The sequence below is a fragment of the Chanodichthys erythropterus genome, chromosome 11 (assembly GCF_024489055.1).
Source record: "Chanodichthys erythropterus isolate Z2021 chromosome 11, ASM2448905v1, whole genome shotgun sequence".
Taxonomy (NCBI): domain Eukaryota; kingdom Metazoa; phylum Chordata; class Actinopteri; order Cypriniformes; family Xenocyprididae; genus Chanodichthys; species Chanodichthys erythropterus.
Window position 1 is genome coordinate 58,186,221 of NC_090231.1, and position 16,713 is coordinate 58,202,933.

Below are 16,713 nucleotides of genomic sequence, written 5' to 3' on the forward strand. Positions count from 1 at the left end.
CAATTGCTGGGTTTGTCCATTTTTAACCCAACTTGGGTTGTTTTTAACCCAGCATTTTTAGAGTGTACATAAAAACTGCAATTTAAATTGCGTCCTGGATTGTCAGTTTTAGTTTCAGCCCAGAATTTTAATATCAGTGCATTACTACTTAAAACATTAACATTTATTTCAACTAGAACGATGGCCTAGTTCAGTCCACGAGTTCCTGAGATCTCTTTAAAATCACTGAAATCAAGAACTGCATTATTTTCTGAACTGACTGAAATGAAAATCCAGGCAATTTCTTCAGTAGACTTGGATCTTTACAACATCAATGATCTGTCACAACAAAATTTGGTTCACATTAGATCAGACTCATCTCTGGTGATCACAGTCAACCCTGTGACTGATATTGATTGACTTCAACCTACTTCTCTGGCGTCTCGTGGGGCAGAGCAGGAAATGAAATGAGCAGGAAATGTTAACCATGGCAAACTTAATCATCACCTCTGAGCATTAACTCCAGCCCATTCTTTCTTCCGAACTCTTCACTAATGAAACTACGAGGCACACGAGCCGCTTCTGACAGCAACGTTAGCACCTTCGTGTGTCGAAAGGCGAACAAAACAATCCTCAGACACCTGGAGCAATGCAAAGAAATTGCGAGAAGAACACTAAAGGTGCTTTGATAGCGACACTAAAAGGAGACGTGGAAGCTGACAGGAGCAGTTTGATCACTCAGAACGACCCATGGAGAGTTTCTCAGAAGATAATCACACGAAAACAACAAAACACAGACGAAAGAGAGACAAACAAACAAACTACTTCAGAACGGAGTTTGATCTGACGACTTGCCATCATAAACCGTCTGAGAAAAAAACAACAAGGTACCGTTACGGAGATGAAAAGTTAAGGCTAAACATCTGTAGAAGCAAATGTTATGAAAAAAGAAGATAATAATAAAAACCCAAAGTCTGACAGAACCAAGATTCGTTAGCATTCACAATCATCTCAGCTGATTGGTTGGATCTTAATTGAACAAATTTAACTTGGTAACCAGTTAACAAAAAATTAATATAAAAACTGCCTTATGTGCAATTTAAATTGCATCCTGGATTGTCGGTTTCGGTTTCAGCCCAGAATTTTCATTTCAGTGCATCACTACTTAAAACGATTCAGTCCACGAGTTCCTGAGATCTCTTTAAAATCACTGAAATCTTACACTCAAAATGATTTTGAAAGCAAAACAATTTGAACATTTTGTCACAACTTAATTTCATTGCATTTAATTCACCTAATATATTTAAATCTGAAGTTTACTTAATTAATTGTGTTAAAACTACATGAATCATTTTTGTTGACATCACAAACTGGGCAGCGTATCTGTAGTTTCCAGCATGCTTTGCAAAGAATTGCATTAGGAGTGCAAATTTGGGGATTTTTCAGTTTTTCAGTAAAGGGAAAGTCATGTTTATTGCTCAGTTATGTTGGACATTTGGAAGAGTTTCTATATGAAAGTTTGTGGTTACCATTGAGCTGAAGAGTAAACCTCAGTAAATGAATGAAAAAATTAAGTTGGACCAACATAAGAAAATTTAGTTTGACCAAAAAAAAAATGTAATAAAGTTAAAAATACTAAAGCAAATGAAGCCAAAATCAGTATTATATCTGATTGGTATTGAAAAGTAATTTATTAATTTTGTGAAAAATTCGATATCCGTCGTGTTATTTTGTCATGTTTTCTCCTTTTCTTTCCAAAACGAGACAAACGCCAGTCTCCTTTCTCTGCAGAACGTGATATATCCGCTCAACCAATCACAGCACACCATTCCACGCACTGTAAACAGTAATGGTGGCGCTCTGAATACACCCGGCATCCTAGTTTTCCTTATCTACTTTGTACTTTGTGATCAACAAAAACAGAAAAATGAATCATTTTCACGGCATTGATGAACCTGTGGTGGGGAGGAAACGCAAGTCATCGAAATGTAATCATTTAAGATGAGGCACTCGAGTAATTTATAGCATTAACAAGACGACTCGGTGAAATCATTTTGGGAGCGACGACTGAATGTATTTTTATTCAAATGCCTGTATATAAGATTAAGTTCAGAGGCTGTCATATATGTGAATCAACTTACAAAATAACTTTTGTATTGATGGATTAATTGCATTTTGGAAAAAAAAAATGTGTCATGGATTTATTGCATTTTGGGGGGGAAATAATCAGTTTTTATAAAAAACTGAATTTTTATAACCAAAAGATGCTATGTGAAAGATTGAAACAGAAAATTTGCATCTTGCCATTTTTTTGGTAAAGAAAACACATTTTTACTCAAATTAATCAAAATGGAGTTGGAACCAAACTCTTCAAATAATTTGACCTAAACCAACTAAATTACGCCGACCAAACCAAACTGATTTGGTCTGAATAAACTCATTTGAATTGTGTGTAAAAACGTATTTCAATTAAATTAAGTAAGAGTAATGAATTCATTTTTGAGTGTACTGGGGTGTTGCAATTACCAGATAATTACCATGATATTTAAAAAGTGAAAATTGATATCATGTTAATACTACACATATGAAAATACTGTAAATAATCTAGTGATAGTAATTATCTGGTTGACACTACAACATAGTATATGGCAGTATTGCATATTAATCACAAAATCATGTCAAATTAAAGTGAGACACTTGAAAAATGTTACTCTAATGTTTTGAGTGTGGTTTATTGGCCAAAAAGACAAAAAATAAAGAAAGTTAAAGAAGAATTTGACTGATACCTCTAAAATCTTATATCAAAGCCGCCCTAGTTCTTAAAATTACGTACTATAAATTCATATGGAATCTTCTTTCGGAATCTTTAAAATTCTGTATTAGTCACAGTAAGTATGATTGTATAGAGTTTCCATCCATTGCAAATTTACCGTGTACCAATTGTGATATCATTTCCACCCCTCATGTTCACGAGAACAAAATCGTCACTTCCTCAGAAATTGGCACAAAAAATCAGTAATAAAAATATAAGTTTCTGCAATCTTGCTCTTTTTTTCCTCCATTATAAATGAGTTGCACAATAAACGCTGTCATGTTCTCGTGTCGGATGCTGGTGTTAGGGAACACGATCATGTGAGACGCTTCTGGAGGGAATTAAACTATTCTGATGACAGACTTTGATTTAGGCATTTCAGGACCACCAAACCAACATTTGAGATGCTGCAATGTGATTGGTCCACTGGTTAGTCCAGTTATCCAATCACTGCCTCTGCTGAGGCAAAGTCACATGCGTTTCCATAGCAGTTCTTATGGGATAAAAAATGTATCTGCCTCAATTGAGCTCTTTTTAATGTTTCCCTCCAGCAATATCCCAAAATGCGCATAAAAATAGGTGGAGGGTAGCAATGCATATGTGCTGTTTATTATTGTTGCTAGCAGTCATGTATCACACATTTATGAAGTGGTGCAGTACCGGGTACACGCGGTCCCTTAAGTGGGTTTGATAGCGCCATGCCAATCTCCGTCATGCCATAGCGCTCCAGCAGCACATGACCTGTGATCTCTGCCCAGCGCTCCAGGACAGGCTGCGGAAGAGCAGCAGAACCAGATACCATCAACCTGAGTGACACACAGAGAGAGAATTGGCCACCTTTTAATTTTGCACAAATTATGCACTGGTTGTTTTTCTTCAAAAAGTATTGTTTGAGCATTTGACCCTGAGGTAAAGTACACAGAAGCCTCCGTGACTGAGCTATATAAAGGTTTGAAGGCTCGTCTTTGATGTAGCTTTACTGAAGAATAAAAGAGAATTTGGGAGGAGATGCTCTAGTTCTGTGAGTCTAGCTAAATTAGTGTGGTTTGTTCTGAAAGAGAGAGAGAGAGGGAGAGGGAGGATGGTACCGTATTCTCTCTTTGCACACAGCCCTGATGAAGTCTTGGACTCGAGGTTGAGTGAAATGTTGGTTGTAATATTCGATGAGTTTTGAGTAGATGGTGGGAACTGCCATGAACACATTCACCATGGGGGACTTTGAAGCGATCAACTGCTCCCAAACCTGGAACACAGCAAAACAACAACAACAACAACAACATTAGCATTTTTTTGTCATCTAAATGTGGTTGGAAAGAAACAGTTCAATGTAAATATAACAGAAAATAAATCTGCCAAATTTGCAAATACTCATTTGAGTGAGTGTGTACTATTAGGTATGAACTTGGCCCATTATGCTGGGTTAAATAATCAACCAGCCTTTGGATTTAAAACAACACAAATTAGGTTGTTTTTATCCCAGTGTTTTTAGAGTGTAGCATCAGTAGATACCCCTGCTGGTAAATAACCACTAATTAGGGGCAAAAAGCAACTTTCTCTTGTTTCTGGAAGGCTCTTAAAAGCCAAGACTGAGAGTGATCGATATTTATTTTTTAAAACAGGTACCAAGACAGATATAAATATTAAAGGTACAATATGTAACATTTTTGCAGTAAAATATCCAAAAACCACTAGGCTAGTGTTATATATTTTGTCCTGCTGATTACTAACAATATCTCTAATGTTTTCAACTACTTGTAAATCATGAGAAAATTCCCATTCTAAACAGTGACACGGGGCAGTGCAGTCGCCTGTCAATGACGTCAGTTACCTTTGTTACCGCCTTTACTGACGTGGAAACCACATGACAACAGTGCCGTGGACAAATGCGGAAGTAGTGTCTAGCGTCCAGCAAACCACTAGCTTGCTTCAAGCAGTTCCTTATTTACTTCTTGCACGTTTTATGGTGGATTGTGTTACTTATTTATGGAACATAATTACTGTTTACCATCTGCCGCTGGTTCTGTCGACAAGGACAGCTCCCGTAAACTCATGACCGGAAAAGCGGAAGCGGCGCCGGCGACTGTGTCATAATAAAAGTCCCGCTGCTCGTGAGGCGTGTGTTGATCAATTGCTCCAGCTCCTCATTCAGCTCCACAACACTCGCTCCTGCTCTGCTTCATACTACAGTCACGTTAGTAATCGCATCCACGAACATGAGTTATTCCAGACTCAAATACATATTCTTTTGCACCGTCCGTTGAGATGGAGACCACATGTCCCAAGTTTCCGCTCTAAAACTTGGCGTCATCAAACTACGCCTTTGTTTTGAATAGGCTTCTAGCGACCTCTAGCGGAAAAAAAAATCACAAATTGTACCTTTAAGTGTTAAATAACTGATGTGCATTAACCTATTTTATATTATTTATGTTTTGACAATAATAACTAAATTATTAGGATATAGATAAATTATTTTGTATTATTGTAAATTATTTTGCCCACGATAATCTTGTAGTCATTATATTAATGCTAAATTTTAAAGGTGCCGTAGAACGTCTTTTTAAAAGATGTAATATAAGTCTAAGGTGTCCTCTGAATGTGTCTGTGAAGTTTCAGCTCAGAATACCCCATAGATTTTTTTTAATTAATTTTTGTAACTGCCTATTTTGGGGCATCATTAACTATGAACAGATATATAGGTTGCGGCCCCTTTAATTCTTGTGCTCTCTGCCCCCGAAGCTCACGCTTGCCTTAAACAGCAAACACAAAGTTCACACAGCTAATATAACCCTCAAAATGGATCTTTTCAAAGTGTTCGTCATGCATGATGCGTGCATGGATCGGATTATGTGAGTATAATATTTATTTGGATGTTTACATTTGATTCTGAATGAGTTTGATAGTGCTCCGTGGCTAAAGCTAACATTACACACTGCTGGAGAGATTTATAAAGAATGAAGTTGTGTTTATGAATTATACAGACTGCAAGTGTTTAAAAATGAAAATAGCGACGGCTCTTGTCTCCGTGAATACAGTAAGAAACAATGGTAACTTTAACCACGTTTAACAGTACATTAGCAACATGCTAACAATACATTTAGAAAGACAATTTACAATTAAAGCTGCAAGCAGCGAAGAAAGGGCCCTCGCACCCAGGCTAACCGCCACCCGTTGGCATCAGGAAAACAGTGAACAGTGAGCGATGTGGATGCAAGCAAGTAAATACAGGAGAAAGTGCCACACTTCCTGCTGCCAACAGGTGGCGCTTTGACCGTAACCGAATATTGCCATGTAGATGTCCTCAGGCCAGGACTATTATCAAACATGTGAAGTTTGGAGCAGATCGGACATTGTATGCCTGAGTTACAACTACTTCCTGTTTCTTGGCTTTAATCGCATACATTTGCACCTAGCCAAGTGTTTCATGATTTAACATATTGCTAGTATGTTTGGTACATCATGGCATATTAAAATGTTTTTCTGAGAGTGAGCTAAAGTGTGAAGCATACCATTTCCTATTGCCAGCAGGTGACGCTATGACTAACTGAATATTGACATACAGATGTCTTTAGACCAGGACTCTTATCACACATGTGAAGTTTGGAGCAGATCGGACATTGTATGCTTGAGTTACAACAGTTACAACAGTTAAAGTACAACCTCTGGAAATGGCAAAAAATTCTAAATATCTCACTTCCTGTTGGTTTTCAGATTTCACTCCAAGAGACTTTTTTGTAGGTATTGGGCTGTTAGGTGTGTGTCCCAAATTTAATACCTGTACGTGAAATGAGTGTCAGGGGCACTTCGTTGAAATTTTGTAGGTGGCGCTATCGAGCCACTTTGCCACACTTAATTCTGAAACCCATATCAGACGTACATTTTCACCACTTCTGATGCATCTGCAAAGTTTCATGAGTTTTCGAGTATGTTTCGGCCCTCAAAAAAGTGATTCACCTTACATGGCGAAACATCAGACTTTGTCGGTCACCACGGACACGCCCTTCAAAGAAAACTCAAGATCTTTGCAATTTAACATCTCAAAGGCCTTAAGATTAGACAGTTATTATCGCTCCATCTGCCATTTTTCGCTATTGTTCTTGCTTGCTTACCTAGTCTGATGATTCAGCTGTGCACAGATCCAGACGTTCTGCCCTTGTCTAATGCCTTGAACATGAGCTGGCATATGCAAATATTGGGGCGTACACCCCGACTGTTACGTAAAAGTTGGTCTTATGTTGAGATTCGCCTGTTTTTCGGAGGTCTTTTAAACAAATGAGATTTATATAAAAAGGAGGAAACAATGGTGTTTGAGACTCACTGTATGTCATTTCCATGTACTGAACTCTTGTTATTTAACTATGCCGAGGTAAATTCAATATTTAATTCTAGGGCACCTTTAAATCTAAATGATCAAAAAACAATTTTATTTTTATTGTAAAGTAGGGGTTTAAAGACAGGTGTAATTCAACACTGTTTACTAAAGGCAGGAACACACCAAGCCGACGTCGACGAATTAGCGGCAATGAAAGTAGACTGCGCGGTTGGCTCACATCGGCACATCTGGGTCCTAAGTTGCCCTGACACACCAAACCGACACTCGACAGCCGACGACCAAGTAGCATGTCCGTTCTGCGACAGCGTAAGATGAAATGCCTTTCCGTACCAGCAGGTGGCAGTAGCTGAACAGCCAATCAGAATGATCAGATGGCCCAATGAGCTCCGACGCCGATTCAACATGTCAAATTCGCTGAAAAAAAGCTGACGAGGACCAACTTCAGCCGACGGTGCAGAACACACTGAGAAAATTTATTTGGCAGACGAACAAAAACTGCCCAACGGCCGACCATCAGCTTCGTGTTCCTGCCTTTACAGCCACAACAGGAAAAAGCACAGAAGAAGAATAGCCGATCTATGTATAGATATGTTTACTCTCAACCAGCGTTTCAACCGCAGAAAGACATCAATAAAATAGCTTGAGAATAATATCTCATGTAGCATTACATTTACCTCAGGCAAGTCATTTAGTGTCCACAGCATGTTAGTTCACTAGAGAAATGAATATATGAAGACTTCAGATGCAAAAGCCTCTAAGTGTCATCTGAAATTTTCTTCTAAAATGAGCATTTTTTTTAAGCTTGTATGTTTATGTTCAGTTATTTTACTTTAATGGCAATGAAAAGGACCTATTAATTACCATTAAAGTGAAATTGCTGAACCTAAACATACAAGCTTGATAATTTTAGAAGAAAATTTCAGATGGTATTTAGAGGCTTTTGCATCTGAAGTATTCATATGCACTATATTAGCTAATATATTCATTATATTTACTTTACCTGTTAGTAATGTCTTAATTTAATATATGTTTAAAAAAACATTGTCATGAAAAAAGGTTATGACAGTAACTGTGTAAATGATACATTCAAAAATGAATTGGAGTAGAAAAATAATTTTAAAATTAGATTTAGAAGTTCATGCAAAATCTGCCTCGTGTGCAATTTACATGTTTTTTATTTACTTGAGTGTTGATTATTATACTGTATCTGAACATAAATAGCTATTTAATAATTTAATAGTTTGGGCTCTGTTGTTAATTGTATCCTTTAATATTATAGTAATGTGCAAGAAAGTATATAGTTTACAGTATTAGCTGAGATAAATTTTTATATCCTTAAGAAAATATTAATTATAAATGAATTTATTTAAAGAGAGAGACATAATTTGTTTAATAAAAAAGAAGAAAAAGAAGCAATTTTATGTTTAGTTTTCTTCCTCCTGCTGTACCGAAACCCGTACCGAACCGTCATGTTTGTGTACCGCTGTGTTAAGCTATACATTCTCACTTAAAAATGAATATCATAACCGATTGAGTTGAAAAGTGTAAATATCGATATAAATATACTGTTAGAGTACTATCACAGTAATTAGCAAAAAAAAAAAAGAAAGTCTCCAGAACTGAGAAAAGATGTTGCAGATGAATGGCAATACTAAAATATACTTTCTGCAGCTATTATAGACCACCTTGGTTCACACTAGGTGAAATCAAGAAAAAGACACTTTTAAGACCTGGCATAATCTTTAAACTGGATTTAAAAAACAGCCTTAATATATGTGCTTCCAGTATTGGACTAATCAGACGTTTACTGTTAATTAGAAGGGAAAAACACTACAGATACTGATTAAGTCACTTAACGTGCATCCCTAGTGCTATTTGTCTTAGTGACTCTATAAGCTTGGGGGGAAAGGTTGTCGACTGGAGGAATGTTGTTAAAAAAGGAAAAAGCGAGTATAGATTTGTAAAGGTCAGTGTGATTCACAGCAGAAGAGAAACAGTTGAGATTCCCTGTAGAGCTACTATTGAGGTCAGAGTGAAGACTGCGCAGGACACACTGGGCTTTTACAGCGTTTCTCTGCTCTTGATGAATGTGTTGCGTGAAGCATAGTGAAGGACGGCAGACCTCATCCCAACCTCACACCCACACTCATCCCGGTCTGTCAGAAGGAAACAGATGCATAACTGCCCATATAAACACACAAATCAATTACACAGCTTCTAACTTTACACACTCGCTCTTACTTTCATTGCACGGCATGCAAGCACATGGGAATGAAAGGAGGTAGAATGAATGATCAAACATAAATGTGTACGATTCACACATAAAAGATACAATATAACATTTCTTTCTTTTTCATCTCACACACACACACCGTCTCGCACGCCTGGCTGCACCTTTAGAACACAGTGGGAGAAACGCGTGAATTAATTGAAGGTGAACGACAGATTCTCCTTGGCTCTGTCCCCCCTGGGAGGCACACATCTCCCCCCGCCCTCTCTCTCTCTCTCCATTTCATTATTTCCTGCTTCAGTACCTCCATGCTCTTATCATTCCTGCTGTCTCGCACTCTCTCCATCAACCCCCCCACCAACACACACACACACACACACACACACACACACACAGAGTGACACTTCTTTTATCATCAAAAACCCATCTCTCATCACCACACCTCCTCCTCTCCACTCTGGTACCCAAGTTCCTCTGCTTTCTATTTTTCATTACGTTAGCCCCCATATATTGAAATATACTTCATATATTTCAAAGCATACAATGTACGTGGGTAAACTTAGGATGTTCATCAAGTCTGGCACATTTTGTCTGGAGACATTCTTGACAATAATCTATCAAATTAATGTTGATTTGTCAAACAGTTTTGCAGACTTCAGCCAATTAATTTGTGGGACTATAGAAAAAATATAACAAAACGGCCAAAGTTGGTGAAACAAATGAAAAATTAAATATAGCTGCAAGCAGAAAAAATGGGAATGATATATAACAAGTTTCAAGTTTTGAGGTTTATAACCTCAGGTCTACTTTGGCATGCTTGTTAGAATTTCATTGAAATGCTATAAGAGTATGGTTTGATCTATCGAAAAGCTTTTAATAACTTTTTTCCAGCATGATCTGAGCCAAATTCATTTGGCCTAAAAGGAGTTTAAAAAATGATGTTTGCATGAGCCAAGGAATCAGAGGAAAAAAAATTTTGCCCTTACGGTTCAAAAGCTGTTGGTGGCGCTAAAGAGTTTGAGTAAGAGACTCTGAATTTTCTATGGTAACATCTTAGACTGTCCTCTATCTGTGTGCCAAATTTCACAACTTTTTACCATTTGGTTCTATAGGCTTTCATAGACTCTAGTTTTAACGATTAATCACAATCATATTTTACGTAAAGAAAAAAAAAATTTTGGCGATCAAATAATGTCTATAAAAAAAGATCGTAAAACACACCTTTAATAACGTGCAATTATGTGCATTCACTTACATTCATCAATCACACTGAAAATGAAAGGTCAAGTCAATTGTGGGACTGAAGGTCAAGTCAAGCTCATTGCAAATTGCATAGGCAGTGAAATGGCACATTTTGGCAGGCTATTCTTTCACAATTTTAAATGCTGCACACTGCAATAGCTTAAATAAAATGTAATAAAGCAATGCATTAGTTTGACAAACTTTCTTGAGTTGTAGGGATACAAAATATTATCGGCACAACATCGGAATCGGCTGATAAAGTCTTAAAATATATTAATCGGCATCAGCCGATATGAAAAAACTGTCGATATATAACTTTATCAAATGGATGATGAAAATAACTTAATTTATAATTCTTGGACAGGTGTTGTTTCCAAACAAAGAGAAAAAATATATGTATACCGGTATCGGCATCGGCCAAAAGAAGTTGAAAAATATCGGCATATCTGAAAAAATTCAATATCGTGCATTCCTACTGTGTTCATGTACTTCATTAAAAATTACTGAACCGCATGTGTAAATAATAAAGTCCTTGTGGTAAAGAAAGCGTTTGATCCCTCAAAGAAGGCGTTTGTTTTTAACAATTTGTTTAAGGTCATATCGGCGGAAAACAGAATGTAACTTTCTTGTTGTCCTGAATGTCTTTTTTCCTGTTGTGTCCTCTCCAGACCTTTCTTGTCAATCAGATCCTTGACTCCTATTAAATTCTCCTGGAAATTAAAGTGGCACGAATTGGCCGATTAAGGCTTAAAATATAATTATCTGCTTAAAATATAATAATCGGCATTAGCCGATATGAAAAAAGTTTGCCGATAAGCCTTGCCGATATATAATTTTATCAAAAGGATGATGAAAATAACTTAATTTATAATTCTTGGACAGGTGTTGTTTCCAAACAAAGAGAAAAAATATATGTATACCGGTATCGTGCATCCCTACTGTGTTCATGTACTTCTGCTTCATTAAAAATTACTGAACCGCATGTTGTAAATAATAAAGTCCTTGTGGTAAAGAAAGCGTTTGATCCCTCAAAGAAGGCGTTTGTTTTTAACAATGTGTTTAAGGTCATATCGGCGGAAAACAGAATGTAACTTTCTTGTTGTCCTGAATGTCTTTTTTCCTGTTGTGTCCTCTCCAGACCTTTCTTGTCAATCAGATCCTTGACTCCTATTAAATTCTCCTGGAAATTAAAGTGGCACAAATTGGCCGATTAAGGCTTAAAATATAATAATCGGCATTAGCCGATATGAAAAAAGTTTGCCGATAAGCCTTGCCGATATATAATTTTATCAAAAGGATGATGAAAATAACTTATAATTCTTGAACAGGCGTTGTTTCCAAACAAAAGGAAAAAGTATATGTATATCGGTATCGGAATCGGCCAAAAGAGGTTGAAAAATATCGGCATATCAAATATCGGCAAAAATCCAATATCATGCATCCGTGTTCATGTACTTCTTATTGAGAAATAAGATGGAGTAGGACATATATGAAAGGACTTGTCCATTTATTATAGCAAAAGTCTTTAGTTTACACATTAATCAGGCAAAACCAAGATCTGTGGCTTTGGCTAGATGTATTGGGGGAAAAAAGTAATACACCCTGAGTCAACTGACTTGAATTGATATTTCATCCATTTTCTAAAATTTAAAACTACCTTTAAAATGTGTCTGCTAATACAAAGATTTTTGTTGTCAACGTTTAAAAGTACAGCAGCATATGGATGTCTCAGAGCTAACAGACTGAAAGCTATTTCACGACACGGTTTTCCTTTTAAAAGCATTTATCTGTATAACTGCACATGCCAAATCACACACGCACTCTGAAATCCAATAATGAGCAACATACATGTAGAAAACACCCGCCCTGCACCATCACATGATGGATAACCTTTTACATCCCATCATTAATAATGGTAGAGTCTCTGACTGCAGGCTGTCTAATGCATTCATACCACAATAAATTCATCTACACGCATGTTTTGCTCCCACCAGAACTGAGATGAGCGCTCATCACTCAAACAACTCAAAGCCAAAGTAATGGTGGCTCAAATATTGATTTTTCTGCTTCATTAAAAATTACTGAACCGCATGTTGTAAATAATAAAACCCTTGTGGTGAAGAAAGCGTTTGATCCCTCAAAGAAGGCGTTTGTTTTTTAACATGTGTGTTCAAGGTCATATCTGACGAAAACAGAGAATATAACTTTCTTGTTTGTCCTGAATGTCTTTTTTTCCTGTTGTGTCCTTTCTTGTCAATCAGATCCTTGACTCCCATTAAATTCTCCTGGACCTTAAAGCCCTTCCGCTCACTCGCTCGCTGCCGTAAACCCCCTCCCTTTACAAAACGCGGATCATTCCTCAATGTCACGCCATCCATTGATCTGCTTCTAAAGCCCTTACCGAAAGTTGGCGTGGCCAGATACAAAGCTACACTGGGCAATCCATCACGCAAACTCCACGCTCACGGTGACAGTCCGGAGTGTCTTTCACACACACACACACACACACACACACGGTTTTGAGCCAGTGCCTGTCAGTTCTTGAGTCCTGGTATTGACGCCTGCAGCGCTGGCACGCAACAACACAGCTACAATTAGCGCATCCCTCTGACAAGTACCCGATAAGGGTGATCAGCGGCCTCCTCCACCCCACTACACACAACTTCATTGTGCAGGTCTCATGAGTTCCTCCCCAGGGGAGCCGGCACACACCCCGACTCACTGACGCTTGCAGCACGGCTTCTGCAAACCCGTTTTGTTAATCTAAGAAAGTTCTGCTCTGAGTGCACAATGGAGCAAATAAAATGGCTTTGTTGAATAATATGGGTTATTTACAACTTAAAGGGGTCATGACATGGATTTTATTATATTAATATGTTCCTTATAAAGTCTTTTGCACCAAAAAAAAAAAGTATAATTTTCAAGCATTCTGACCCTCTGTCTGAAATGGTCTGTTTTTTGTTTTTTTTTCTTTGTTTGATTTTTTTTTTGTTCAAAGATTTATTTTTGGTGTTTTTGCATTTATTATGATAGGACAGTAAGTTGACAGGAAGCGAAGTTGGAGAGAGAGAAAGGGGGATGAGTTTGGGAAAGGTCCACAAGCTGGGACTCAAACTCGGGACACTCAAAGCGCAATGCGTTATATGGCGGTGCTGCCCACAAGGCTATTGTCGCCGAAATGTCTGTTTTTAAGGGGCGGCTCCTTTAAGGCTCGACAGCAGGGCTTGACATAAACATGCACTGACCCGCCAAATGTAACGCAGTCACTCCTACTAGCCACTTTGGCAGGTTGAATTTTATATATAATATATACATTTTTCAATTATAGTAAAATTAAATACAATGAATTAAAGGTGCAATATTTAACATTTTCTGTCCACTAGAGGTCGCTAGAGGTCTATTCGAAACAAAGGCGTAGCTTGAAGACACTAAGTTTTAGAGTGGAATCTTGGGACATGTGGTCTTCACATCACAGCCAGTGAAAAAGAATAGGGATTGGACTCGGGAAGAAATCATGTTCATGGATGTGATTATTAACATTACTGTAGTATGAAGCAGAGCAGGAGCGAGTGTTGTGGAGCTGAACGAGGAGCTGGAGCGATTGATCAACACACGCCTCACGAGCAGCGGGACTTTTATTATGACACAGTCGCCGGCACCGCTTCCCCGGTCATGAGTATGAGGTAACGCAGCTCTGTTTATCATATTAGATACATTTGAGTGTGTTGAAAATTATGTTATAACGTTACTCTGTGCGTTCGCTCGGCGGCTGCTGTGAGACACTGTTACACACTGCAGTAAGATAGATCCATTTTACAATATCAGATTAAATGCTGGATGGCTTGTGTTGATAAATGGCATGGAATTAATTTTAAAACGTATTGTATGATGGAGAAAATGCTGTATTACTGTTACTAAAAATAAAGCTGCATCTGATTATGCTATGTTAGCTACTTCACAAAATAGTGTTTTTCTCTGAGGCATGGTAAAGCATGAGACTCGCAAAAAATAATTTTTTTTGATTTTTAACAATAAGACTAAACGTGTTGAGCTATATAACAATAATTAGTTTTCTGTCTATAAATATATTAAAACAGTTGTTCTCTTGTCTATTAAAACGTGTAATATATTAAAGCGTCTTCGGTGTTTCCATGGTTTCTACAAAATAAAAGCGGAAACCGAGGGTAACGCGGGTATGACGCAATCGACAGGCGACTCCTCACACGTCCCGGAGCCTTGGGTACAATTGCAATTTTCTCACGATTTACAAATAGTTGCAAACATTTGGGATATTGTAAGTACTCAAGTTAACAAAATATATAACACTGGCCGAGTGGTTTTTGGATATTTTACTGCAAAATTCTTACATATTGCACCTTTAAGTGCAATGTAGTGTTGTCAAAAATATAAATTTTTCGATACTCCAATATCTGAAACACTCAGTTTCCGATACCAGCTGCGCTTTCTTGCTCTCTCATCTCTCCGACAGCGAGTCGACACACAAACCCGCCTCCCCTCACTTGTTTCATTTTAATATTGTTGGTGTTACAGGGCTAAATTTTGTATTGCACATAATTTTACTCATTCCTGCTGATTTGCATTTTCCTGCATTTTTTTTTTCTAGTAATGCATTTATTAAAAGTAAATACTAACATCAAAACTACAAGTGAATTCTCTAATGATTTTGGAACATTTTCATCTGTAGATGTAAAAATAGACTAATGAACATACATGTTTATTGTAATGTTTTTCCAACAGGTTTTGTTATATGGATCATTGAGCAAAAATAGCTTCAAAAACCGTATTTTTAAAAAATATTTTCAAAACAAATGCATATTTTTGAGTCATGAACAATGTGTTTAAACAAGTTTCAGTTGTTACATAACATTTCAAAGTTTTCAAATTCATTTTTTGACTTTTTTTGTCAGGTGGTACAACCAAATATTTGTAAATATATATTATATCATTGTACCCCCTGATATGGAAAGTGCATCAACCTACCTATACTTGAAATTAGCGTATTTTAAAGGATTTCTACAAACATTTTCACTCTGCCACAATGATCTATTGATTTCCTCTGGATGTTGCATTATCAGGCTTAATGTTATTACCTCGTCAGTTCATATTTGCAGTTGTGCCACCCTGACATTTGAGAATACACAAATTGCCGTGCTTAAGTTTTCAATTATCTCAACTGGTTTAAATCTACTGATAGTTATATAAAAATAAGCATGCAAGTATTTTATTTTGAATTTCTTATCAATAAAACACCATTTGGGGTGTTTTATACCCCTATACCCTGCTCTTTCCACTACACCAGTGTCCTCCACTACACTCAGCTCTTCTCCTTTCCTCCTTTTTTACTTCCTCTCTCCTCATATAAGATCTCCTTCTATCTGTTCCACTCTTCCTTTCCTTCTCATTACACCCCTTCCTCTACCCACACCACCACCTTTACACTTACACCTCTTTATTTTCCCCTTCTCTTGCATATACTTATTCTTTTCTTGCTCCATGTATACTTTCCCTTTCACATAATGCAATTGTGATAAATGCATAAAAATGTGGGAAAACTGCATTTCCAATGTTGTGTGTATTATTAATCAAGCAGATATCATTATGGGGCAAACAGATCCTTTTCACATTTCCAGGTTTCTCAGAAGCGGAGGTCGTCATAGTTGGGTAAAATCTATAGCGGTGAATGAGAGAATACATTAAATATATTTTTTGTGCTTCCATTTGCTCAAATAGCAAAAGAAAAACTCCACAATAGTGTTTTCACAACTTTCAAAAAGAGGAAAAAAATAGAGAGTGATTGCTGCGAACAGTGATCCGAGTTTGGAGAAATGTGTCAAACCGAGTGAGGAAAACTGTAAGTGAAAGTAAACAGTTGAGAAAGAAAACGCATGTGTAACAGTATAATGGATCAGTGCATCAGGTCTTAAAGTGACAGCAGCCTAAAAAACCTGCTGCCAAATTATGAGATGATTAAAAATATCTATATAACAGTTTTCTCCTATGGTATTGATTGAAAATGCGAGTGGAAAAACACTAGCCACAGTGGCTACCGAGCAAAAAAATTCATGTCAAGCCCTGCTTGTCAGTAAACGGCCAGTAATG

The 16,713-nt window shown here is 37.2% G+C and overlaps 1 protein-coding gene across 2 annotated transcripts in view; it reads right to left on the reverse strand.

Moving 5' to 3' along the window:
- acsf3 (acyl-CoA synthetase family member 3) overlaps window positions 1-16,713 on the reverse strand; it is a 68,471-nt gene that overhangs the window by 44,764 nt on the left and 6,994 nt on the right. For both annotated transcript variants that reach the window (XM_067401560.1, XM_067401561.1), the window contains exons 4-5: window positions 3,880-4,034; window positions 3,452-3,597 (exon numbers count right to left, since the gene is read on the reverse strand). In XM_067401560.1, coding sequence (XP_067257661.1) covers window positions 3,452-3,597; window positions 3,880-4,034 — 301 coding nt within the window. The remainder of the gene's footprint in view (window positions 1-3,451; window positions 3,598-3,879; window positions 4,035-16,713) is intronic.